The 27,165-nt window shown below is 45.7% G+C and overlaps 1 protein-coding gene across 1 annotated transcript in view; it reads left to right on the forward strand.

Moving 5' to 3' along the window:
• The window catches only part of LOC143930356 (membrane-spanning 4-domains subfamily A member 4A-like), a 431,861-nt gene that overhangs the window by 344,872 nt on the left and 59,824 nt on the right, over nucleotides 1-27,165 (forward strand). The window contains exons 2-3 of the mRNA XM_077454620.1: nucleotides 9,377-9,672; nucleotides 17,267-17,377. Of these exons, the coding sequence (XP_077310746.1) occupies nucleotides 9,382-9,672; nucleotides 17,267-17,377 (402 nt within the window). The 5' untranslated portion in view covers nucleotides 9,377-9,381. The remainder of the gene's footprint in view (nucleotides 1-9,376; nucleotides 9,673-17,266; nucleotides 17,378-27,165) is intronic.

The following is a 27,165-nucleotide window of genomic DNA, read 5'->3' on the forward strand; positions in this document are numbered from 1 at the left end:
GTATTTAATGTCCAAAATTGGTGGCATGAGGAGCACTTATAATAGGGAGCGCAAGAAGGTCCAGGATTCCCAGAGATCAGGAGCTACAGCAGATGACATTTATTTACCCAGGCTATGGTACTATGACAGACTCCATTTTCTGGCAGGCCAGACTGAACCCAGGCCAGCACTCTGCAGTCTTCCTTCAAGGCTTCCTTCCCCCCCAGGTGAGGCTTCTGACAACCAACCTGGGCCTTCCAGGCAGCAACATGTGGAGGAGCCCAGCTTGAGTCAGGTATAGCATTCTTAAAAATATTTCTGGTTGCCAAATTAATGATGTTAAATGTGTGTTAGTTTTGATAACTCATTTCTGATTTCACAAATTGGCGGCACAGTAGTGTAGTGGTTACCACTCTCACCTAGCAGTAAAAAAGGGTCGCTGGTTCGAATCCCAACCAGGACACTACCAGCCTGGAGTTTGCATGTTCCCCCTGTGCCTGTGTGGGTTTCCTCCGGGTACTCCGGTTTCCTCCCACACTCCAAAGACATGCAGGTAGGTTAATTGGCTTCTGTCCAAAATTGGCCCTAGTATATGAATGGGGACTTTGGATTGTGGGCTCCTTGAGGGTAGGGACCAATGTGAGTGTGCAATGTACAGGGATAGGGGTAGACACTCACTCAGGTTGAACTGGATGGACTGGTGTCTTTATTCAACCTAACTAACTATGAAACTGTTTTGGCCCCGAACTGGAAACAGCTCGGTACCTTGTTTCTGTCCCCCTGGCCAAATGAATCCTTAATATAAAGTGTGCACACTTGAAGTCAAACACTGACACACACGTAGTTCAGTATTCAGATACTTCTGCTTTTTATTTCCTGAAACTCCGGCTGATATACAGTGAGCCGTATATCTTACTATCAAATCAAAAATTAGATGAAAGACAGCGTGTACAAACCACAAATTATACATATACATTATTGTGACGGAGTATAAGCTTTTTAGCTGGGTTATGTCTAAAAAAGGGAAACGTTTTCAGCCCCTTCTTCCTCTTGGGTGTAGTCTCATGTTGACGAAAACAGGCGCAATCTTTTTTTTGACGTTGCTCTTTTTAACCCTTGCAGTTTCGTTCCACATGAAGGGAGAAGCTGGCAGACATCTTAACCACTTGAGATCCGCGCTATAGTAAAATGACGTGTATAGCGCGGATCTCAATTTTCAGGACTACGTCTATTGACGTCGTCCCCTTTAAGAGTTCCCCGCGCGCTCCCGGGAGCGCGCATCGGGGAAAATCTGTGTTGGCCGTGTCCGCTGGACACAGCCAATCACAGATCGCTGTAAACGGCCAATCACAGCGGCCGTTTACAGCGCGATCGCCTCCTCCAATGGGTGATGATCTCAAATGTAAACAAATGAGATCATCACCCATTGCCAAACGTGTCTCCTCACACAGCGATAGCGTGTGAGGAGACCGAATGTGTCTTGTGAGTGTAAAAGTGTCAGTAAACGGATAAAAACCCCACCTGTGCCCAGATCTACCCTGCCAGTGCCCTGCCAGTGCCCAGATCTACCCTGCCAGTGCCCTGCCAGTGCCCAGATCTACCCTGCCAGTGCCCACCTGTGCCCACCTGTGCCCACCTGTGCCCGCCTGTGCCCGCCTGTGCCCGCCTGTGCCCACCTGTGCCCACCTGTGCCCACCTGTGCACCGCCAGTGCTCCATCTGTGCACCGCCAGTGCCCGCCAGTGCCCCGCCAGTGCCCGCCAGTGCCCGCCAGTGCCAGCCAGTGCCAGCCAGTGCCAATCGGTGCCCATCTGTACCAATCGGTGCCCATCTGTGCCTCAGCAGTGCCCATCTGTGCCGCCTAAGCAGTGCCCATCTGTGCCGCCTCAGCAGTGCCCATCTGTGCCGCCTAAGCAGTGCCCATCTGTGCCGCCTAAGCAGTGCCCATCTGTGCCCATCTGCTGCCTTATCAGTGCACATCCGTGCAATAAATCAGTGCACATCTGTGCCGACCTATCAGTGCCCATCTGCCGACTTAGCAGTGCCCATCTGTGCCGACTCAGCAGTGCCCATCTCTGCCGCCTCAGCAGTGCCCATCTGCCGCCTCAGCAGTGCCCATCTGCCGCCTCAGCAGTGCCCATCTGCCACCTCAGCAGTGCACATCCGTGCAATAAATCAGTGCACATCCGTGCAATAAATCAGTGCACATCTGTGCCGACCCATCAACTTCTGGAAAAAAATGAACCATTGAAAAGACTCATTATGCCTCATAGATTATACGTTGGGGTGTTAGCTTTCCAAAATGGGGTCATTTTCTGGACGTTTCCATTGCCCTGGTGTTCCAGGGCCTTCAAAACTGTAATAGGTGGTTGAGAAATGAAATGTGTAATTTATGCTCCTAGAATGCCTGAAGGTGCTACTTCAAAATTAGGCCTCTGTATGTGGTCAGGCTGTGTAAAAGTCTCACACATGTGGTATCGTTATACTCAGGAGGAGTAGAAGAATGTATTTTGGGGTGTTATTTGTGGTATGCACATTCCGTGTGGGAGAAATAAGCTATTACAATGAAAATTTTGTGAAAAAAAAAAAAAAAAAAAAAAATCGTCATTTTGCAAAGAATTATGGGAAAAAATGACAACTTAAAATAACTAACCATGCCTCTTACTAAATACATTGGAATGTCTACTTTCCAAAAAGGGGTCATTTGGGGGGCATTTGTACTTTCCTGGCTTGTTAGGGTCTCAAGAATGGAGATAGGCCTTAGTACATCAGATGTGATCTTTTTTTGCAAATCTTTATGATTTGCACCATAGCTTGTAGACTCTATAAATTTCACACAGATCATATAATATGCAAAAATTTGGGTTATTTTTACCAAAGATGTGTAGTAGTATAAATTGTGGCCAAAATTTATGAAGAAAAATTGCTAATTTGCTAAATTTTGTCACAGAAACGAAGAAAAATTCATTTTTTTTCAAAATTTTCGGTCTTTTTTCATTTATAGCGCAGAAAATAAAAAACCGAGAGGTGATCAAATACCACCAAAAGAAAGCTCTATTGGTATGAAGAAAAGGACAAAAAAATCATTTGGTTACAGTGTTGCATGACTGAGTAATTGTCATTCAAAATGTGAGAGCACTGAAAGCTGAAAATTGGTCTGGGACTGAGGGGGGTTTAAGTGCCCAGTAAGCAAGTGGTTAATTATGATTAAATGTGTATGATTAAGGTTGATAACTGATAATGAAAGATAAGCACTCCTAGTACCAGAAATAGGCATTTCACTTATAACACTCATGATCACATCCATTACAAAACTATGAAACTATGAAACAAAGTATTTTACATATCAATAGACAGTAGTGGCCACAAATGATTGGGAAAATAATTAAATATGCTGGGGTAAGAATGGTAGTCTTTTCTATTTATTAACATTCAATTTGCAACAGTCATGAGCTGAAAATTGTGTGTGATTGATGAACCAAAAACTAAAACGATGTCCCTTTTTCATACACAGGAAAGCCTCAGCCAGGCCATAGAAAGTGGCAGCCAGGAGGTGGCTGGGCTCAGTCGCCTGCCCCGAATCCCAGGTCCCTCCCCTCGGATTTCCACAAAAAAGTGCTAGGAAGAGGAATAACCTGGAGGAGGCAGCCTATTTATGAAGGCTACTCCCCCAGTCTTCAGGGGACTATGCCTGCATGACAGCCTGCAAAATGCTGGGAATGGAGGAGGGCCAATGGCTCTTATATGAAGAAGTTATCTTACAAGCCCTAAATAATGGGTTGAGGGGCGAACTCACAAGCCAAAGCCATGTTTGTGAGTTGAACCATGGTCCTCCTCCTCCACCTCCTGCCACAACTCCAACACCAGAGCCTCAGCCTGGAAGGAAGTGTGTAAGGAAGACAAGAGAATGATGGCCTGAGTTCAGTCTGGTCTGACAAAAGATGCAGACCACAGCCTGGGGACATATATGTCATCTGCTGCTGTTCCTGATCTCTTGTAGTCCTGGACCGGATTGTGCTCACTAGTATATGGACTCCTCAGGCCACCAATTTTGACTGTAAAATAATTGATGTGTGCCTGGGGTACAAAGGCTTCCCAAATTTCAGCAGTTTCTCTAGCGTTGCCTTCCTCTTTATTTTGTTAGGACCCAGAATAAATGGCTATTTCTTTTTCAGAAATACTTGGCTATGTGTTTTACTTCACAAAGGCCAGTTTGTTTGTGAGTAGGCAGGTACATTTAAAAAATACAAGATCAAATTAAAGCGGAAGATTACACAAAAATGGAACCTCCAATTTTCGGAACCCTCCCCCGCTCCGGGGTCACATTTGGCACCTTTCGGGGGGAGAGGGGTGCAGATACCTGTATAATACAGGTATTTCCCATGGGAGTCTATTCCCAGAAGTGGGTGGAATCACGCTCCTCCCCACCCCCTCTGTCTCCTGGGAAACACACAGGTACCAGGAGATAACGGGGACCAGTTAGGACACGCAGCGCGACTCGTGCATGCGCAGCAGGGAAGTAAAGCCGCAATGCTTCACTTCCTGATCCCCTCACTGAGGATGGCGTCCGCAGCTGCCGAGAGCCGAGGGACATCGCTGGACCCTGGGACAGGTAAGTGCCCATTTATTAAAAGTCAGCAGCTGCAGTATTTGTAGCTGCTGGCTTTTAATACATTTTTTTTAGATGGACCTCCTCTTTAACAAGAGACACCAACACCAACCAACCTCCTTGAGGTTAAAAAATACAGGATAATAATGGTGTTGTGGTAACTTGACACACAAAATGAGAAATAATATTATGGAGAGTACTAGAAAAAAAATGCAGATCTTGATAAAAAAAGAAAAAAAAAAGAAAAAAAATAGTAACATAATTAGGGACGAAAAACAAAATGAATATTATTCATGAGATCACGAGAAATAATAAAGAAATCAGTTTGTCAGAACTCTGTGTGAATATCAGCAGCAAAAAAAGTAATTATTCTAGCATTATAAAGAAGAAGAGAATGTGCTGCATTAAACTATTTTAAAAAATTGCAACGTTACGAATGTGATATCACCATTATGAACAGTAGTTTTACCAGACCGAGCGATTCGGTCTCGTAATTTATTCTGAGCATGCGTGGCGTCAGAATTCCGTACATACGATCAGAATTCATGCAAACTGATTTTGTTGTCGGAAAATTTGAGAACCAGATCTCAAATTTTGTGTGACGGAAATTCCGATGGAAAATGTCCGCTGGAGCCTACACATGTTCGGAATTTCTGACAAAAGGCTCCCATTAAACATTTTCCATCGGAAAATCCGACCGTGTGTACAGGGCAAAACTCTATAATAAACAGGTTCACCTTCTAATACATTGGAAGGTGACCACTACACACATACAGTAGCACAGACCTAACTATCTGACACTGTGCATGTGAGGTAATAACAATAAGTCAAAGATTAGGCACCCAAAAAGCTATGGGCAGCTTTGGTTAAACTATTAGAACATAGCAATACTTGCCTAATAGTCTCTACTTCCGATCTGGGTAAAAATACAGCAGCAGTAGCAGCCCACCGTGGCTCAATTCTCGCTCTGTATCTCTTCACTTCCTCTATATGGGGTTTCTAAAGTCAGGCCCCAGAGACAGGAACTGTACATGAATAATCTCTGTGAACATTAGGCCCCAGAGCAACTTACAGACTGTACAGGGTAGCAGATCCCTACAGAATTTTAACAGAACTGCATTCATTTGTTTATTTACTATCAGCTTGGAGTTCAACTTTAAAAAATATCTAAACTCGCAAACTGCAATATATAATTTTTTTTATTTTTAAGTCCTTAGATGTGGTGGATGCAATAGGTTCCTTTTTAACCACTTTCAGACCGGACCATTTTGCTGGTAAATGACCAGAGGTCTTTTTACACTTTGGCACTGCGCTGCTTTAACTGGTAATTGCGCGGTCATGCAATGTTGTACCCAAACAAAATTTGCGTCCTTTTCTTCCCACAAATAGAGCTTTCTTTTGATGGTATTTGATTGCCTCTGCGATTTTTATTTTTTGCGATATAAACGTAAAAAGACCGCAAATTTTGAAAAAAATGATATTTTCTACTTTTTGTTATTAGAAAAATCCAATAAACTCAATTTTAGTCATACATTTAGGCCAAAATGTATTCAGCCACATGTCTTTGGTAAAAAAAAAGTCAATAATTGTATATTTATTGGTTTGCGCAAAAGTTGTCACATCTACAAACTAAGGTACGTTTTCTGGAATTTACACAGCTTTTAGTTTACGACTGCCTATCTCATTTCTTGAGGTGCTAAATTGGCAGGGCAGTACAAAACCCCCCCAAATGACCCCATTTTGGAAAGTAGACCCCCTAAGGAAATTGATAAGAGGCATGTTGAGCCCATTGAATATTTTATTTTTTTGCCTCAAGCGATTGAATAATGACAAAAAAAAAATTTTTTTTTTTTTTTACACAAAGTTGTCACTAAATGATATATTGCTCACACATGCTATGGGCATATGTGAAATGACACCCCAAAATAAATTCTGCTGCTTCTCCTGAGTACGGGGATACCACATATGTGGGACTTTTTGGGAGCCTAGCCGCGTACGGGGCCCCGAAAACCAAGCACCGCCTTCAGGCTTTCTAAGGGCGTAAATTTTTGAGTTCACTTCTCACTACCTATTACAGTTTTGAAGGCCATAAAATGCCAAGATGGCACAAAACCCCCACAAATGACCCCATTTTAGAAAGTAGACACCCCAAGCTATTTGCTGAGAGGCATGTTGAGTTCATGGAATATTTTATATTTTGCCACAAGTTGCGGGAATATTACAAACTTTTTTTTTTTTTTTTTTTTTTTCACAAAGTTGTCACTAAATGATATATTGCTCATGCATGCCATGGGCATATGTGAAATGACACCCCAAAATAAATTCTGCTGCTTCTCCTGAGTACGGGGATACCACATATGTGGGACTTTTTGGGAGCCTAGCCGCGTACGGGGCCCCGAAAACCAAGCACCGCCTTCAGGCTTTCTAAGGGCGTTACAGTTTTGAAGGCCATAAAATGCCAAGATGGCACAAACCCCCCCCAAATGACCCCATTTTGGAAAGTAGACACCCCTAAATTTAGGGGTACACTAGTGAGACTAGGTAATAAATGGCGGGTGCCCTGAAACTATAAAAAAATAACTAACCAACCAGCGTCACCTGTAACAGTTATATGGTGATCACTGGTGAAAGGGTTAACTAGGGGGCAATCGGGGGGCTTTATGCGGTAGTATATGGGGGTCCCTGGCGCTATAAAAAGCTGCGGCGAACCTAAATACCTACCTGCCTAACTAGCGTCACCTGTGACACTAATACAGCGATCAGAAAAACGATCGCTTATTAGGCTGGGTTCACACTGGAGCGATGCGGGAACGCCACGAATGCGCGGCGGGTTCCCGCATCGCATGCCTCCCGGCGGCAGTTCACACTGCCCTATGCGAACTGCTGGGAGTGTCAGTGAAATGTTAATGACACCCCCAGATCAGTTCGCATATCGCAGTGCGATCTGCAAACTTGGATCGCATGGTGTGAACACCCATGCGATCCGATTCTGCTGCGGACCAAAAAAAGGGTCCCGTGCGAGTTTGCGGCGGGTGCGGCGGGTGCGACATGAATTCAGCCATACTATCTGTATAGCTGAACTCGAATCGCACAGAGATCGGATGTGATTTGCACTGCAGTGCGGTGCGAATCACATCCGTTCTCATAAACTGCTGCAATGTGAACCCAGCCTTAGTGACACTGGCGACGGGGGGTGATCACGGGGTTAAACCTTTATTGGGGGGGTTAGGGGGGTACCTTAGAACTAAAGGGGGCTAACCCTAACTGCCCTAACAGTTATTAGTCACAAATGACACCCGCCGGGTGATCAGGGGGTTAAACCTTTATTAGGTAATAAATGGCGGGTGCCCTGAAACTATAAAAAAATAACTAACCAACCAGCGTCACCTGTAACAGTTATATGGTGATCACTGGTGAAAGGGTTAACTAGGGGGCAATCAGGGGGCTTTATGCGGTAGTATATGGGGGTCCCTGGCGCTATAAAAAGCTGCGGCGAACCTAAATACCTACCTGCCTAACTAGCGTCACCTGTGACACTAATACGGCGATCAGAAAAATGATCGCTTATTAGGCTGGGTTCACACTGGAGCGATGCGGAAACGCCGCGAATCCGCGGCGGGTTCCCGCATCGCATGCCTCCCGGCGGCAGTTCACACTGCCCTATGCGGACTGCTGGGAGTGTCAGTGAAATGTTACTGACACCCCCAGATCAGTTCGCATATCGCAGTGCGATCTGCAAACTCGGATCGCATGGTGTGAACACCCATGCGATCCGATTCTGCTGCGGGCCAAAAAAAGGGTCCCGTGCGAATTTGCGGCGGGTGCGGCGGGTGTGGCGGGTGCGGCGAATGGCTGAACTCGAATCGCACAGAGATCGGATGTGATTTGCACTGCAGTGCGGTGCGAATCACATTCGTTCTCATAAACCGCTGCAATATGAACCCAGCCTTAGTGACACTGGCGACGGGGGGTGATCACGGGGTTAAACCTTTATTGGGGGGGTTAGGGGGGTACATTAGAACTAAAGGGGGCTAACCCTAACTGCCCTAACAGTTATTACAGTCACAAATGACACCAATGCAAAAAAAAAAAAAAAAAAAAAAAATGACATTGGTGTCACTGTGACTGGGGGGCAGGGGTAATTGGGGGGGTGATCGGGGGGGTGTGAGTGTGCCTGGCATGTTCTACTGTGTGTGTAGAGTGTTGGTGCAACTCACCGATCCGCTCTCCTCCGTGTCGGAACGAAAAATACCGACACGGAGGAGAGAATACATCACTTCCTCTCCTGTGTTTACATTACAGGAGAGGAAGTGATGTCACGGGGGATTCCTATTCGTCGGGAGCGATCGCGTGGGGGTGGCCATGAATGAATGGCTGCCCCCTCGTCCCGGATCGCTCCCGGACGAAAACCGACCGCCGCAGGCACCGGGCGGGGGCCCGATCGGGCCCCCGACCCGCGGGAGGCAAGGGACGTACATGTACGCCAATATGCCTGCCCGTGCCATGCTGTCGACGTACATCGTCGTGCGGCGGTCGGCAACTGGTTAAAGGCTCTTTTAACTTTTTTTTTAGCTGGTGATCCCATAGCTTGGAAATCTGTTAACATTGTTTAAGATGTAATCTACAGAGATTCTAAACGTTATTAAACATGTATTTTTATATTAGGATGCCTCTCCTAATACAGTGTTTAAGTAAAATATTGTCTCACTGTTTTTTGTTTTGTTTTTTAGGAAAAGCATACAAAATCCTGGCTTTAACTTTTTAAACATTTTTTTTCTTTCTATTTTAGATTTCATGATGTCAGATCCTGCAAGCAAATGTGTACCTCCTCACTATAACACTCTAATGAGCAGCACTCCATCTGCAGTCCCATCTGTGGTCCCAGCGTCGAATGTGCCTATGGCATCTTTCTTTCAGAATGTCAGTCCTCCGCCCCCCACATTCTACATTCCTTCTTCAACCCAGGCCTTGAGTGTGCCCACTGTGGCACCACAATGGCGGCTGTCCACCATCATACCCCAAAATATGGACCCATCTTCACCATTTTTCCAATCATTTCTTAAGGGTAAACCAAAGGCTCTGGGAGTAAGTATTAAAGGTGACCATACAGCACACAATTTATACAGGGGGCCTAGGAAATTATGGGAACCACATCTAAAAGTGTACATGTTATTTTGCAATAGACAATATGATGCATGGGGGGAGAAGAGATGGAGCTACAGGTATGTAGCATAGACCCCTAATGAGTCCCGCTGATTTGTCTCAGGATCTATGCTCAATCGGGTGCTACGCAGTCAGGCTCAAAGCAGCTCCCACAGTCTCACAATGCATTGACCAGGCAGTGTGTATCTTTTAAGGGTTTTAAGCTGGTTGAACTTGGTTCAACAAGACAGAACGGCTGAAGCACTGCATGACATCTTTTAGCCTGACTCATTGAATGGCCCCTTAAGTGCATAGGGGGTACTGGTGGTTCATAGGACAATCCAGCAGAGGAGGGCATGGAGGAGGAGGAGGGGGTGGAGCTGACAGATCTCACATCATCACCACCAGCTGTATGGAGATGTGGTGGCACAACAAGCTCCAGCAATGAGCCTTGTTCTGCATCCTTTTCTATTTGCAAGCAGAGTTACCCAGTGTGCTATAAACAAAATATATTGTCCCTGACCATTAGGGATGGCGAATACCGAATGTTATTGCCCGTTCGCTGCAAATTCGTGTGGCGCTCATGGCCAACAATCACCAGTGCATTGCTGGCTCATGATTGGCCAAGCATGCACTGTGACCCCGCATGCTTGGCCAATCACAGCGCCGGCAGCGAGGAGAGCCATGATTGGCCACAGGCAGGATGCCTGTGGCCAATCATAGCTCAGGTTGTGTAGTACACGCCCCACACTATATAAGGCCGCCAGCGCGGCGGCCTTGTGTAGTGTGTTGGCGTCTGTAGGAGTTAGTGGGTGTTCTGTGTACCTTCAAAACAGTATACACCGTTCGTTATCGCCCGATTTTGCGTTCTTGCTCTTCTGTAGTGGTTGTTGTCTGCGTGCCCTGACCACAGTATACACCATTATATCCACCTACATAGCTAGCTATCTTGCTCTTTTTTAATAGAGCTTGCAGTCAGTTGTAGGAGATTATGTGTGCTGTCTGCGTGCCCTGACCGCAGTATACACTATTATATCCACCTATATAGCTAGCTATATTGCTTTTTTTTAATAGAGCTTGCAGTCAGTTGTAGGAGATTGTGAGTGCTGTCTGCGTGCCCTGACCGCAGTATACACCGTTATATCCACCTATATAGCTAGCTATCTTGCTCTTTTTAAATAAAGCTTGCAGTCAGTTGTAGGAGATTGTGCATGCTGTCTGCGTGCCCTGACCGCAGTATACACTATTATATCCACCTATATAGCTAGCTATATTGCTCTTTTTTAATAGAGCTTGCAGTCAGTTGTAGGAGATTGTGTGTGCTGTCTGCGTGCCCTGACTGCAGTATACACCGTTATATCCACCTATATAGCTAGCTATCTTGCTCTTTTTAAATAAAGCTTGCAGTCAGTTGTAGGAGATTGTGCATGCTGTCTGCGTGCCCTGACCGCAGTATACACCGCTATATCCACCTATATAGCTAGCTATCTTGCTCTTTTTTAATAGAGCTTGCAGTCAGTTGTAGGAGATTGTGCGTGCTGTCTGCCTGCCCTGACCGCAGTATACACTGCTATATCCACCTATATAGCTAGCTATTGAGAGGGGATGCTCAAGAAGGACAGCAATCTGGCAGTCATGTTTCACAAGCTGCAGCATACTGCCAGGTTTGCTCCAGCGATGAAGAGGGAGGGGATGATGAGGGCACTGACTCCACATGGGTGCCTGGTAGGAGAGAGGAGGAGGAGGAGGAGGCACATGTCCAACGAGGCAAGATGCCCTCCAGGGGCCAGCTTAGGGGCAGCACACCGACTGAATCACACCACAGAGCTCCGCCTGTGCAGGGCGCTGCCTCTGCGCGTTATTCTAAAAGTTCTTTGGTGTGGGCCTTTTTTGAGACGAGTGCATCAGATCGCATGGCTGCTATTTGCAACATATGTCTCAAGCGTATCTCGCGTGGCCAAAACATCCGCCGCTTGGACACCACATGCTTGACCAGACATATGTTGGCCCTCCATGCAGCTCGTTGGCAAGCCTACCTCAAAGACCCACACCAAAGAACAAAGCGGACCTCTCCTTGCTCCTCATCAGCTGGGATCTCCAACCCCACTAGACCTTCAGTCCTCTCTGAAACCTGCTCTGAGAGGAATGAAGGTGTAGAATTAGGTGTGTCACAGCCAAGTGCTTCCGGGCACTCTGCTAGCAGTACACCCACGTCCGATTATAGCAGGCAAATGTCCCTGCTCCAGCTGCTGGACCGTCGAAAGAAGTTCACTCCTAGCCATCCACATGCCCAGCGGTTGAATGCTAGCTTGGCTAAATTGCTAGAACTTCAACTGCTGCCTTTTCAGTTGGTAGACTCGGCCCCCTTCCATGAGTTTGTACAACGTGTGGTTCCTCAGTGGCAGGTCCCCAAACGCCACTTTTTCTCACGGAAGCTGATTCCGGCTCTCTACCGGCATGTGGAAGGCAATGTCCTTGCCTCGCTGGACAGGGCGGTCAGCGGTAAGATGCATATTACCCCTGACTCATGGTCCAGCAGGCATGGACAGGGACGTTACCTGTCTTTCACGGCCCATTGGGTCACTCTTCTGACAGCTGGGAAGGATGCAGGACAAGGTGCAGTAGTGTTGGAGGTTGTTCCACCACCACGCCTCCAAAATGCTACTATTGGTTGTGACACACCTCTCTCCTCCACCCCCGCCTCTTCTTCCTCCATGGCCTCTTCCAGTGCTCTGTCCTCAGAACCAGTGGTGCTCCATAGGCGTTCCAGGGGCTACGCAAGTACGCAGGCAAAACGATGCCATGCCGTGCTTGCGCTGGTTGGTTTGGGGGACAGGAGCCACACTGGGGCAGATATTTTGTCAGCTCTGCAGGGGCAGGCCGAGAGGTGGTTGACGCCAAGCCAGCTTAAGCCAGGAATGGTGGTTTGCGACAATAGCACCAACCTCCTCTCCGCCCTCCGACAGGGACAACTGACCCATGTGCCCTGTGTGGCTTACATCCTTAACCTGGTGGTGCAGCGGTTCTTGGGCAGGTTCCCGGGCTTACAGGATGTCCTGAAGCAGGCCAGAAAAGTCTCTGTGCATTTTCGCCGATCATTTAATGCCTGTGCTCGGCTGGCTGAGCTCCAAAAGGAGTTGAACCTGCCCAAGAACCGCCTTATATGTGACATGCCCACCAGGTGGAACTCAACGTTGGCCATGCTGCAGCGGCTGCACATGCAGCAGAGGGCCATCAATGAGTACCTGTGCGACTACGGCACCAGGACAGGGTCAGGGGAGCTTGGTTTTTTCTCACCACGCCAGTGGGGCATGATCAGGGATGCATGCACTGTCCTGTCATCATTTGAGGAGGCCATAAGGATGGTGAGCAGTGACAGTGCATGCATCATTAGCACTGTACCTCTTGTCCACCTCTTGGAGCATACGCTGCGTGGACTATTGGACAGGGCACTTGAGGCAGAACAGAGGCAGGAAGAGGAGGACTTCCTTGCCTCTCAAGGCCCCTTTATCCAGACAGTGTTCCTGTGGTGCCACCCATCACACAGGAAGAGTATGAGGAGGAGGAGGAGGATGATTGTGTCAGCATGGAGGTGGAGGCTGGCACTCAGCATCAACAGCAGCAGCAGTCTTGTAGGGATGATTTACAGTCCCAAGAAACCCGTGGACATGTACGTGGCTGGGAGGAGGTAGCTGCGGATCATGTTGTCCTTAGTGACCGAATGCCTCAGCTAACCTACGCTGCATGGCCTCCCTGATCCTGCAATGCCTGCGGAAGGATCCTCGTATTCTTCGGATCAAGGAGAGGGACCATTACTGGCTGGCCACTCTCCTTGATCCACGGTACAAGGGTAAGGTTGCCGACCTTATCTTGCCATCGCAGAGGGAGCAGAGGATGAGACATCTCCGGGAGGCCTTGCAGAAAGGTCCGTGCAATGCGTTCCCAGAGGCTGGGAGGTTACAAACTCCTGGTCCTGGACAACGTGTTCCTGAGGCATCGGTCAGAAGGAGTGGTGGAGAAGGTGGCCGTCTGACCGATGCTTTCAGACAATTTTTTAGTCTGCAGCCCCAAGGTATGATCAGTTCCAGCAACCATCGCCAGCGTCTGATTTACATGGTGCAGGAATACCTAGGGGCAAGGTCAGACTTGGACACCTTTCCCACCGAAAATCCTCTGGCTTACTGGGTCTTGAGGATGGATCACTGGCCAGAGCTTGCACAGTATGCAATTGAGCTACTGGCCTGTCCTGCATCCAGCGTTCTTTTGGAATGCACCTTCAGTGCTGCTGGTGGCTTTGTTACCGATCATAGGGTGCGCCTGTCCACCGACTCAGTTGATCGACTGACCTTCATCAAGATGAATCAGTCTTGGATCACCCACAGCTACCAAGCACCTGAAGCTGATGTAACCGAATAATTTTTTTAAAATATCACATCCCTTCAAGACAGCCTATGCTGATGCTGAGTGACTGTCCTGTTATGTTGATTGTCTATCCTCTTCCTCCTCCGCTGATTTGTTGGAAGAACATTTTTGGTTCTGGGTGATACCACCAGCCCAATTTTTCAGCCTCTGTTTAACAGGGGCGTTTAATTACAATTTTTGATGCAATGCTTTGCAGCAGGGCTCATTCCTGCACCTTAAGTAGAGTATATGGGAGAGGTTGCAGTGTCGTGGCACCAGCACCAGTGCCAGCAGCCCAATTTTTCAGCCCCTGTTTAACAGGGGCGTTTAATTAAAATTTTTAAAGCAATGCTTTGCAGCAGGGCTCATTCCTGCACCACAGCTAGAGTATATGGGAGAGGTTGCAGTGTCATGGCACCAGCAGCCCAATTTTTCAGCCCCTGTTTAACAGGGGCGTTTAATTACAATTTTTGATGCAATGCTTTGCAGCAGGACTCATTCCTGCACCACAACTGGAGTATATGGGAGAGATTGCAGTGTCGTGGCACCAGCCCCAGTGCCAGAAGCCCAATTTTTCAGCCCCTGTTCAACAGGGGCATGTAATTACAATTCTTGATATAATAGTTCACAGGAGGGACCATTCCTGTGCCCACCCAGAGTAACTGTGAAGACTTATAGTGTTGTGGCACCAGCACCACAACCACCAAAGGTCAATTTTTCTACCACTGTTCAACAACGACATGTAATTACAATTCTTGATATAATTGTTCACAGCAGGGCGCTCCAGCGCCCACCAAGAGTCACTTTGAGGGCTTACAATGTTGTGGCAACACCAACACCTTGTTCCACCATTTCTGCAGAGCATATGGGGCAGGCCCCTACTTTCAAACATCCAACTTACAAACGTCTCCTACTTGTAAACAGAAGGAGACAACAGGAAGTGAGATGAAAAACGACGGATGACAAAACAAATTATACAGGGGTGATAACCCTTCCCTATGTTTTCCAAAAAGCTTAAAAATAGATTTTTTGACTGGAGCTACACTTTAAAAATGTACCAGTTCAAAATTACACACAGATTCTATTTAACACAACAAATCTACACAGTCCCTGTCTTGTTTGCACCGCCTGTTTACTGCTGTTCTGAGTATATAGGGCCTGGGGGCCCCACGTCTTTCCTTTTTTTAATGTGGGTACGGGGTTCCCCTTAATATCCGTACAGGACCCAAAGGGACTGGTAATGGACAGGGGGGGCTACACATGCCATTTTTCTCAATGATTTTTATCCATTTTGCCGGAACTAGATATTACATTAAAAACGCAAGCAGTTTGAAATGACTTTTTTTCCGTTAAATGTAATTTTGTGCAGGGACTGTTCTAAACACGGGAAACATGTGCCACTTCACAGGCATACTATAGACACCCCAGGCATGATATTTAAAGGAATATTTCACTTTTTTTCACTTTAATCGTCATTAAAATCAGTGCTCCCACCAAAACGGACATTTTTAAAAACATTTTAGGCATTGACCCATGTCCCTTGGGGCAGGAGCCAGGTCCCCAAACCCTTTTTAGGACAGTATCTTGCATATTAGCCGTTAAAATTAGCACTTTTTATTTTGAACGTTCGAGTCCCATAGACTTCAATGGGGTTCTAACATTCGTACGAATTTGCGGTCCGTTCGAAAGTTCTGATGCGAACCGAACTAGGGGGTGTTCGGCTCATCCCTACTGACCATACTTGCTGAACCATATGTCAGCATTAATGTGGACCTCGTAGCTGACTGCCTTGCCCAATGATGCCAAAACATTGCCTTCTATGTGATGGTACAGAGCTAGAATGGCCTTACATGCAAATAAATAGCAACTGAGAACTTGCCATTGTGGTACAGCACATTCTGCAAATTCATGAAAGGGAGCAGAATCCACCAGACAGAAAGGCAGGAGTTGTAAAGCCAGCAATTTGGAAAAGCTAAAATTTAGATGCTGGGCATGTGGGTAGCAGGGAGTGTATTTTTTATATTTTTCGATGCAGCAGCTGGGGCAGAGAAATTTGCCTGCTATACTCTGCCAGCAGCACGCCACCAGCTGTAGACGTGTTGCAAGGACCTGTGACAGCCTTTGCTATACCATCATCCCTGTTACTGAAGGCTGCTGGGAAGTCATGAGATATAGCGGGTGTAATGTTGCGGGGGTAGGCATGAAAGATGAGGACTAAGGAGGAGAAGAATTGTGTCCCTTTTGTGTGGCTCTCTGGTGCTCTTGCCAATGGCTGAGTGGTGGGGTTAATTAGCTTGTGAAGCATGTGGTACCCAAATGGCTGGTGTTTTTGCCACGCTTGATCTGCTTGCGGTAGAGATTGAAAAATTGCAACAGTGCGATTGGCTGCACATGTGTTAAAAAAGGCCCACACAGCTGAGCTATGGGAAGTGGGCCGGGAGATAACAACTGCACAATCTGATGGAATAGGGTAGCTGCTCTTTACTCTTCCCTGATGGCTGCCTCTGGAGGACATCCTGCTTCATTGGGTGTTGTTTCTCCCCCTCACTTTCCTCCTCTGCTCTATCTAGCACTCAGGTCGTGTCAGTGACCTCATCATCATCATCCCCTCTATCCTCATCATCACTAGAGACACCTTGAATCCATGGAAGTAAAAAAAAAGCCTTATGCCATTAGAACCACTTTAACTGGAGTCATGTTCCCAGAGAAGTACTTTTGTTCTGTCTTTTAAAGGGGAATTCAAACCTGGCACCAGTGGATCGGGAGTGCCATCCTGCAGGAGCCTGTGTCTGATTGGACACAGAGTCTTGTTGATATTGGGGGGAATTTTGGTATCTTCCTCTGTCCTCCCTTCCTGTTAAGTACTGGTTTGGTTTAGTTCTACCTAGAGCCTCCTCACTTCTTCTATGTTCTTCTATCTACTGTACTGCAATTAGAACTCTGTACTGCAAAAGAATGAGAAAATGTTATATGGGGAACTTGAATTTGCCTTGAAAGAATCCCCATCTGGGTTCAATCATCAGTTGGGCAAATATATTCATTTATCTCTAGGGGACCATAAGGTATCAATAGCACTTAGCAGAGTATTGATCAAAGCTGCATCAAACTAGTTAAACCTTGTTCTTTCTCTCTTCAGATTCTGGTCATTGTGGCAGCCATATTGGAGATTGGCCTTGGCATTGCATTGGCCTTCACTGAGATTAATATCACGTTACCAAGTGGCATTCCTTTTTGGGGCCCAGTATTTGTAAGTACCTTTACAATTTGCTGTTTGTGATTATAATAACTATTGGCTAATCATAGATTAACTTTCACCAATATAAAAGGGGAGGGTTTGAATCAATGTGAGATGTTATTGCCGGTGTCCCCATTGGAGAATTGCCCCACACTTCCTGTCCTGGGGACCACTCTCATTTGTTCACTGGGACAGGAAATAGGGTTTAATCTTCCCCAATAAGAACAAAGACAAGAAGAGTAACCTGAAAATGTATAACTCTTTCTTATGCTATCCAAAGAGAAATATGATTGGATAAATTAATCATAACTGAAAAATTGCCATTTAAATATGCACAAGTGTTTCAACAGATTAAGCCCCTGTTGTGTGATTAAGGTCAATAGAGAGGCCAAGCCATCTAACATGGATTGATAGCTTTTATCACTTACAGTTGTATATCGGTGTGTTTCTGGACAGAGCTGTTGGCAAAACGTTGAGCAGTTGGTTAATCATCTGCTACACAATGACTGCAGTATAAAGGAGGTTATAGTGCAGCATTTCTCAACATTTTAACCCCTGAGGTATCCTTTAAATAACTTTCAGGTTTTGTGGAGCCCCTGATAAAACCATTGGGGGTCAGTGCAAATACCCCTTACATTGGTGGCCAATGGGAAGAATGCCTCCCTTACAGATACAGATAGCTAAAAAAAACGATTGGTGTCATACCACTGATTCTGCTTGGAACTAAGCACACATTATCAGATGGGAAGACAATCAGTTTAATGGACCTCAAGCACTCTCTCAAGCAGAACCCTAGGGTTCCAAGGAACTGTGGTTAAGGATGGCTGGTCTAGTGTTATGTCAAGGGTTAGTTTAGGTTAGTTTGCATTTAAAAGGGTTTAAATTCAGGTACAGGGTTTTAATGAGTCTACAATTTCACTAATTGAGGGAAAAGTGACAAATCCTTTTAAAAACCCATCTCTTCTACTACCAATACTTACCTTTCCTGCTAAATCCCTAGGTACAGTTGTGCTTAAAAGTTTGCATACCCTTGGAGAATTGGTAATATACAGAATGTAACATTTTTTAAGTAAGCATAAGGGAGCAGACAAACAAATTTCTTTTATTTCCAATGGGATTCATATTCTGGTAAAATCATTTTTACTGAAAAAATATAACATCTTGACAAATGTTCACCCACGCAGGGGCGTAGTTCAATGAACATAACGATCTTATAACATGAATAGGAAATAACTAACTATTACAATATGAATAGGAATTAACTATCAACTGGGGACCTTATGGGGCACCCCATAGGTCCATATAAATCACCAGGGCATAAGGGCCAACTAATTAGACCCCTTTCACACCAGGGCGTTTTGCAGGCGCTATAGCGTTAGAAACAGCGCCTGCAAAACGCCCTAAAGAAGCTGCACCATTGTTTGTAGGTGCCCTTGGGGCTTTCACACTACAGCGGTGCGCTGGCAGGACGTCAGAAAAAAGTCCTGCCAGCAGCTTCTTTGGAGCGGTGAAGGAGCGGTGTGTTTACCGCTCCTCCACCGCTGCTCCCCATTGAAATCAATGGGGCAGTGCTGTAATCCCACTGGCAAAACACCGCAATTGCGGCGTATTGCCGGCGGTTTTAACCCTTTCGCGGCTGCAAGCGGGGGGTAAAAGTGCCCCGCTAGCGGCCGAAATGCTCCGCAAAACCGCCGCAAATCCGGCGGTAAAACGCCGCTAAAAATAGCTGCGTTTTACCGCCCACGCTATCAGCGGTGTGGTGTGAAAGGGGTCTTAGGGTTCAAGATGCAGGTGCACTAGATCACAGCAGAGGGAAATGAGTATATTGGTCCAATGAAAATCCCTGTCACAGACCGGGATGAACATTCTGCAGAAAGATACAAAATTAAAAAAGATTGAAAATATAGCGAAGGTGGCCATTTACCAACATGAGGTGGGCCCAAATTCAAGGATCCAGGACCACCCAAGACTGCTCAGGTGTAAAGTGGGAAGAGCATAGGTCCACCAAGGAGACCATACTTAAAATACATTTGGAGTGGAAGTAATTTAAAATACTCAACATTTTTCATTGATCATGAGATCAGTTAGAGTGCTCTTCACCATAGCAAATGGAACAGAGGGTCTCTTCCAAGCTCTGGCTATAAACTGTGTGGCCGCAATAAACAAATAAGTTGCCAGTTTCTGTTGGTAAAAAAACAAGCCCTGGATCGGGCAGTGCAACAAAGAAAATTTTGCATCTCTGTGAATGGGTATATGAAATAAGGAATGCAGGTGGCCAAACACCCTGGACCAAAACCCTATGAGGTGAGGCCAGGACCACCAAGTGTGTATTACATCACCTTGCTGACCACATCCTCTAAAGCACCAGTCATTATAGGATGGGACTTTGTATGCAGCTTCTAAAGTAGCCGTGTTGAAGGAACATTTGGCCACAGAGGACCAAGCCTTGTTCCAGTCCTCTGGTTCGATAGAGGTCTCCAAGTCCGGTTCCCATTGCAACTTAGAGGATGCGGCCCTGGGCACATCCATAGTGTTTAGAGAAGAGTATATTTTGGAGATAACTCCTGGGGCCCCATGGAACTGAAAGCAAAGGAGTTAAAAAAATGTTTTTTGGAAAGGATAAATTGCGTCTCAATAAAGAGACCCAGGGGCTTAGTTGAGTATGGTGATACAATTGTGACGAGGGTGCCTCATGGGTGTCCTGGCAGGAAGACCAAGAGGGAAGGATACGCGTTGAGAGAAAATGTCGGACCTCTGTGAAGCCATGAAAGGACCGGCAAAAGAAAAAGCTTGGTTGATCAAGGCCCAGCGGGAACATGTGGTTATCAACTACTTGACCACTGGGTACTTAAACACCCTTGATAACCAGACCAATTTTCAGATTTCGGTGCTCTCACATTTTGAATGATAATGCAATAGTCATGCAATATTGTACCCATATGAAATTTCTGTCCTTTTTTTTAACACAAATAGAGCTTTCTTTTGGTGGTATTTGATCACCGTTGGGTTTTTTATTTTTTGTGCTATAAAAGAAAAAAGACAGAAAATCCGGTAAAAAAAAGAATTTTTCTTTGTTTCTGTTATAAAATTTAGCAGATTAGTAATTTTTCTTCATAAATTTTGGCCAACATTTATACCACTACATATCTTTGGTAAAATGAAGTACAAATTGGTAGATATTATTTGGTCTTTGTGAAAGTTCACAAGCTATGGTGCCAATATGTGAAAATTGATAACACCTGAAGTACTGACGGCCTATATCATTTCTTGAGACCCTAACATGCCAGAAAGGTACAAATACCCCCCAAATTACCCCTTTTTGGAAAGAAGACATTCCAATGTATTTAGCAAAAGGCTTGATGAGTTTTTTGAAGTTGTCATTTTTTCCCACAATTCTTTGCAAAATCAAGATTTGTTTTCCCTTTTTTTTTTTTTCTTCACAAAATTGTCATATTATCAGGTTATTTCTCACACGCAACATATGCATACCACAAATTACACCCCAAAACACATTCTGCTATTACTCCTGAGTATGGCGATAACCCATGTGTGAGACTTTTACACAGTGTGGCCACATACAGAGGCTCAACATGCAGAGTGCACCATCAGGCGTTCTGGAGCACCCAGGCCAATTCTGACATTTCTCTCCTACATGTAAAAATCATCATTTATTTGCTAGAAAATTACATAGAACCCCAAAATATTATATGTGTTTTTTTAGCAAAGACCCTAGAGAATACAATGGTGGTCGTTGCAACGGTATTTGCGCAACAATTATTCTAACACTTTTTTTTGGAAAAAAAACTTTTTTTTTTAAGCACAAAACAAACAGTAAAGTTAGCCCAATGTTTTTGCATAATGTGAAAGATGATGTTACGCTGAGTAAATAGATACCCAACATGTCACCCTTCAAAATTGCACACGCTCGTGGAATGGCGCCAAACGGCACTACTTAAAAATCCCCATAGGCGACGTTTTAATTTTTTTTACTGGTTACATGTTTTGAGTTACAGAGGAGGTCTAGGGCCAAAATTATTGCTCTCGCTCTAACGTTTGCAGCGATACCTCACATGTGTTTGAACACCATTTTCATATGTGGGCGGGACTTACGTATGCGTTCGCTTCTGCATGTGAGCACATGGGGACAGGGACGCTTTAAAAAAAAAAATTATTGTTCATTTTACTTTATTTTAGTTTGGCATTTTTTTCCCTAAAAATAAATTTTTTGATCACTTTTATTCCTATTACAATGAATGTAAACATCCCTTGTAATAGGAATATGGCATGACAGGTCTTCTTTACAGTGAGATATGGCGTCAGCAAGACCCCACATCTCACCACTAGGCTGGAAAGCCTGAAATAAAAAATAAAAAAATGATTCTGGCTTTGATCGTATTGGCGAGACGTTAGAAGCACCGGAGGGCGGCAGGAGGGGGGGACGTCCCCTCTCGCCTCCTGTAAGAACGATCAAGCAGCAGAACAGCCACTATGATTTTTCATATGGTGTAGGGAATCGCTGGCTGAAAAAGCTGATATCTGAATGATGCCTGTAGCTACACCTATAATTCAGATATACCCACACAAAGTCAAGGATATCATATGACATCATATGATGGCCGGCAGGCGGGAAGTGGTTAAAATGCTTTTTTTTTTAACACAAAGTTGTCCATTTATACAATATTTCTAACACATAGCATGTACAGCCGAGCATGGCTGGGTATCACCGAGTATGGCTGGGTATTGTAGGGTATGGCTGGGTATTGCAGGGTATCACCGAGTATGACTGAGCATGGCCGAATATGGCTGGGTATTTCAGGGTATCAGAGTATGGCTGAGCATGGCAGAGTATGGCTGGGTATTGCAGGGTATTGCAGAGTATGGCTGAGCATGGCCGAGTATGGCTGAGTATTGCAGAGTATCACCGGGTATGGCTGGGTATTGCAGAGTATCACCGAGTATGGCTGGGTAGTGCAGGGTATCACCGGCTATGGCTGGGTATTGCAGGGTATCACTAAGTATGGCTGGGTATTGCAGGGTATCACTAAGTATGGCTGGGTATCACCGAGTATGGCTGGGTATGGCAATATATGGCAGAGTATTGGCAGGGTATTGCAGGCTATTGCAGAGTATTGCTGGGTATTGCAGATTATTGCTGGGTATTGCAGAGTATTGGCAGGGCATTGCTGGGCATTTCAGAGTATTGGCAGGGCAATGCTGGGTATTTCAGCGTATTAGCAGGGTATAGCAGAGTATTGGTAGGGTATTGCAGAGTATTGGCAGGGCATTGCTGGGTATTGCAGAGTATTGGCAGGGCATTGCAGAGTATTAGCAGGGCATTGCTGGGTATTGCAGAGTATTGGCAGGGAATTGCAGAGTATTGGCAGGGCATTGCTGGGTATTACCCAGCAATGCCCTGCCGATACTCTGCAATACCCAGCAATGCCCTGCCAATACTCTGCAATGCCCTGTCAATACTCTGCAATACTCTGCAATACCCATCAATGCCCTGCCAATACTCTGCAATACCCAGCAATGCCCTGCCAATACTCTGCAATGCCCTGCCAATACTCTGAAATGCAGAGTATTGGCAGGGTATTGCAGAGTATTGGCAGGGCATTGCTGGGTATTGCAGAGTATTGCAGAGTATTGCAGAGTATTGCAGAGTACTGGCAGGGCATTGCAGAGTATTGCAGAGTATTGGCAGGGCATTGCTGGGTATTGCAGAGTATTGGCAGAGCATTGCTGGGTATTGCAGACTATTGGCAGGGCATTGCTGGGTATTGCAGAGTATTGGCCATGCATTGCTGGGTATTGCAGAATATTGGCAGGGCATTGTTGGGTATTGCAGAGTATTGGCAGGGCATTGCAGAGTATTGGCAGGGCATTGCTGGGTATTGCTTAGTATTGGCAGGGAATAGAGGGGTTAATTGTCGGTGAGCAGCGCTGTGGGCACTGCAGATCCAGCCCACAGTGCTGCTGACACCGTTCTGTCCCCCTCCGCTGTACGGATCGGTACAGAGAGGGGAGAGAGGAACTGGTGTCATAACAAGCCCCAGGGTGTGCGCGAGAGCGGAATTCTGGGAGGCTGTCATATGACAGCCTCCCTGAGTTAAGCAATCGCCCTGTAGCTGTTATTCGACTATAGGCCGGTTGTTAAGTGGTCAAAGAGGGGGGAATGGTAGAAAGGGAGACATGAGGTTACCCGAGAAGTGAACAGAGTCCCAGAGTTTAAGGCTATGACGCATAAGCGTGCTGAGCGGGGGGGTCGAAAGCCATGGAATTGATATTCAATTGTAGGCTATAACAGAATGGTACAATGATAAAACAAATTATGGCAACAAGTAAACAAATTAAATTAACTCTTTTTTTGTGCATCTATGAGGCCCCGAATTCTTAAAGGGGGTTCCCATTCATCTTGGCAAAATACCTCCAGGTCACGCTGTATGTTTGAGATCTCGGTGACATTAAGGTTATGAGACTGTGATGGCCACTCCAGAATCTTCACCTTTTTCTGCTGTAACCACTGGAGGGTCAACTTGGCCTTGTGTTTAGGGTTATTGTTGTGCTGCATATTCCAAAAAGTGTCCCATGCTCAGCTTTCATGCAGGAGAATTGTTTGCCAGTAATTTCTGGTAACATGCTGCATTCACCTTGCCATCAATTTTCACAACAATCTCCATGCCTTTTGAGCTCACACCCCCCAAAAACTTAATTGAGCCATTACCATGCTTTACAGTTCGGATTGTATTCTTGTCGCTATAGGCCTTGTTGACCCCTTTCCACACATAGTGCTTATAGTTGCGACCATAAAGCTCTATTTTAGTCTCATCACTCTAGATTACAATGTGGCAGAAGCTGAGAGGCGTGTCAAGGTGTTGCTGAACATATTGTACCCAGGCTTTTTTGTGGCATTGGTACAGTAAAGGCTTTTTCCTGTCAACTCGACCATGCAGCTCATTTTTGTTAAAATATCATCATCGTGTTGTGCACCTTGAAACAACCGCCCTATCGTTTTCCAGAGCAGCCTGTATTTCTCCTGAGGTTACCTGTGGGATTTTCTTTGTATCCCAAACAATTATTTTGGTAATTGTGGCTGCAATCTTTCTTGGGCTGCCTAATCTTGACTTGGTATCAAGAGATCCCCAAGTTTTCCACTTCTTAATAAGTGATTAAACAGTATTAACTGGCATATTCAAAGCTTTGGATATCTTTATAAAGATGGAAAAATATATAAAAAGTTCCATTACCTTGTTACAAAGGTCTTTGATGGTTCTTTCCTGTTCCCCATGGCTCAGTGCATCAATGTGAGCGCTAACAAACTGATTGGCTATTCATCACTATTTGCAATTTAAAAAGCCACAAGTTGTGAGAAATGTACCTTTAATTGTCATTTTAATCTGTGTGTGTCACCAAGACCAAACATTCCAGAGTATGGAAACATTTTATCAGGGCCATTTGGGGGTTTCTGTTATCATTATGATTTAAAAAAGAGCCAAACTATGTGATTATAAATGGCTTCATATGATCACCATCCTTAACCACTTGCTTACTGGGCACTTAAACCCCCCTCCTGCCCAGACCAATTTTAAGCTTTCAGCGCTGTCACACTTTGAATAACAATTGCGCGGTCATACAACACTGTACCCAAGTGATATTTTTATAATTTTTTTTTACACAAATAGAGCTTTCTTTGGTGGTATTTAATCACAGCTGTGGGTTTTATTTTTTGCTAAACAAACAAAAAAAGATGGACAGTTTTGAAAAAAAAAAAAATCATGTTTCATAGTTTGTTATAAAAGTTTGCAAACAGGTAATTTTTCTCCTTCATTGATATGCGCTGATAAGGCGGCATTGATGGACACTGATAAGCTGCACTGGTGTGCACTGATAGGCTGCACTGATGGGCACTGATAGTCACAAATAGGGTGTCACAGATAGGCAGATAGGGCAGCACTAATGGGGACAGATAAGGCAGTACTGATGGGCACAGATAAGGTGCCACTGATGGGGCCTGATGGGTGGCACTGATAGTTGCCACTGGTAGGCAGCACCGTTGTGCACTGGTAGGTGGCACAGATGACCTGGCAGGAGCTCTCCTTGATCGGGACCGATGTACCTCTGAGAGCTGCTGGTGATCAGCTTTTTTTTTCTCCTCACGTTGTCAGTGCAAGGAGAAAAAATAGCCCATTACCAGCTCTGTTTACATCACATGATCAGCTGTCATTGGCTGACAGTTGATCATTTGGTAAAGGGTTGAGATCGACCCCTTACTCTGATCTGCGATCAGCCGAATCTCATAGAGAGGTGGCACGCAGCCTACTCAGGCATGGGAGGAGGTCTATTAACGTACTCCCGGCAAAGTAGGTCCGTGATGTAGTCATCATTCAGCTATAGCGCAGATCTGAAGGAGTTAACCACTTGCCGCCCGCCCTATAGGCAAATGATGGCTGCAAAGTGATTTAAAAATCCGGACTGGGCATCATATGACGTCCTCATTTTGAGCCGCTGCACGCCGGCGGGGGTGCGCATCGCGGCGATCGTTGTTGCGGCGTGTCAGTCTGACACCCCGTAACTACGATCTTGGTAAAGAGTCTTCGACGGAGACTCTGGACATGGCTGATCACAAGATAAAATCATGGCTGATCACAGTGTAAATAGGAAGAGCCGGTGATCGGCTTTTCCTCACTCACGTCTGTCAGGCGCGAGTAGAGCAGAGCCTATCGGCTGCTCCTCTGACAGGGGGGTGTCTGTGCTGATCGATTATCAGCACAGCCCCCCCCGAGGATGCCCATTCTGGACCACCAGGGACGCCACCAGACAACCAGGGATGCCCAGCACCAGGTATGCCACCCTAGACCACCAGGGATGCCAGTCAGTGCCCACAATGGATGCCAATCAGTGCCCACAATGGATGCTAATCAGTGCCCACAATGTGCATCACTGATTGGCACGCATTATTGTTTGGCACTGATTGGCATCCATCAGTACAAAACAATACACTACAATGCCGCCTATCAGTGCCCATCCGTGCCACCTATCAGTGACCATCCATGCCACCTATCAGTTCCCATCCATGCCCATCTGTGCCGCCTATCCATGCCCATCTTTGCCGCCTATCCATGCCCATTCATGCTGCCTATCCATGCCAATCCGTGATAGCTATCAGCGCCAATTTGTGCCACCTATCAGTGTCCATCCGTGTCGCCCATCAGTGCCACCTATCAGTGCCCATCAATACCACCTCATCAGTGCCACTTCATTGGTGCCACCTCATCAGTGCCCATCAGTGCCGCCTTATTGGTGCCCCTCAGTGCAGCCCCATCAGTACCCATCAGTGAAGGAGAAAACTTACTTATTTACAAAGTTTTGAAACTGAAACAAAAAAGAAACATATTTTTCAAAATTTTCTGTCTTTTTTTATTTGTTTAGCAAAAATTTATTTGGGTACAGTGTAGCATGACCGTGCAATTGTAATTCAAATTGCGACAGCGCTGAAAGCTCACAATTGGTCTGGGCAGGAAGGTATTTAAGTGCCCAGTATTGAAGTGGTTAAATCAAATTATTTTTTGGCATGATCAGTCATACTGTCAATATCGATGCCAAAATGTCATGATTTCTGCCAGGTTATGCAAACATTGTCAGCCTGTGTTGGAGCTGGCGTCGGGTTTGGACATTCTCCCTATTCCTGTGTAACAAAGGAGACTGGCATTTGGCAGGTGAGGTGCCAGGAACTATATCACAGTAGGAATAACAGAGGTTTGCATGCTAACCCGTATCTCTGGAGACTGAGACAATGGGGG

This window comes from Lithobates pipiens, unplaced genomic scaffold, assembly GCF_037356315.1.
Source record: "Lithobates pipiens isolate NorthernLeopardFrog02 unplaced genomic scaffold, aLitPip1_a1.2 Scaffold_25, whole genome shotgun sequence".
NCBI classification, from domain to species: Eukaryota; Metazoa; Chordata; class Amphibia; order Anura; family Ranidae; genus Lithobates; species Lithobates pipiens.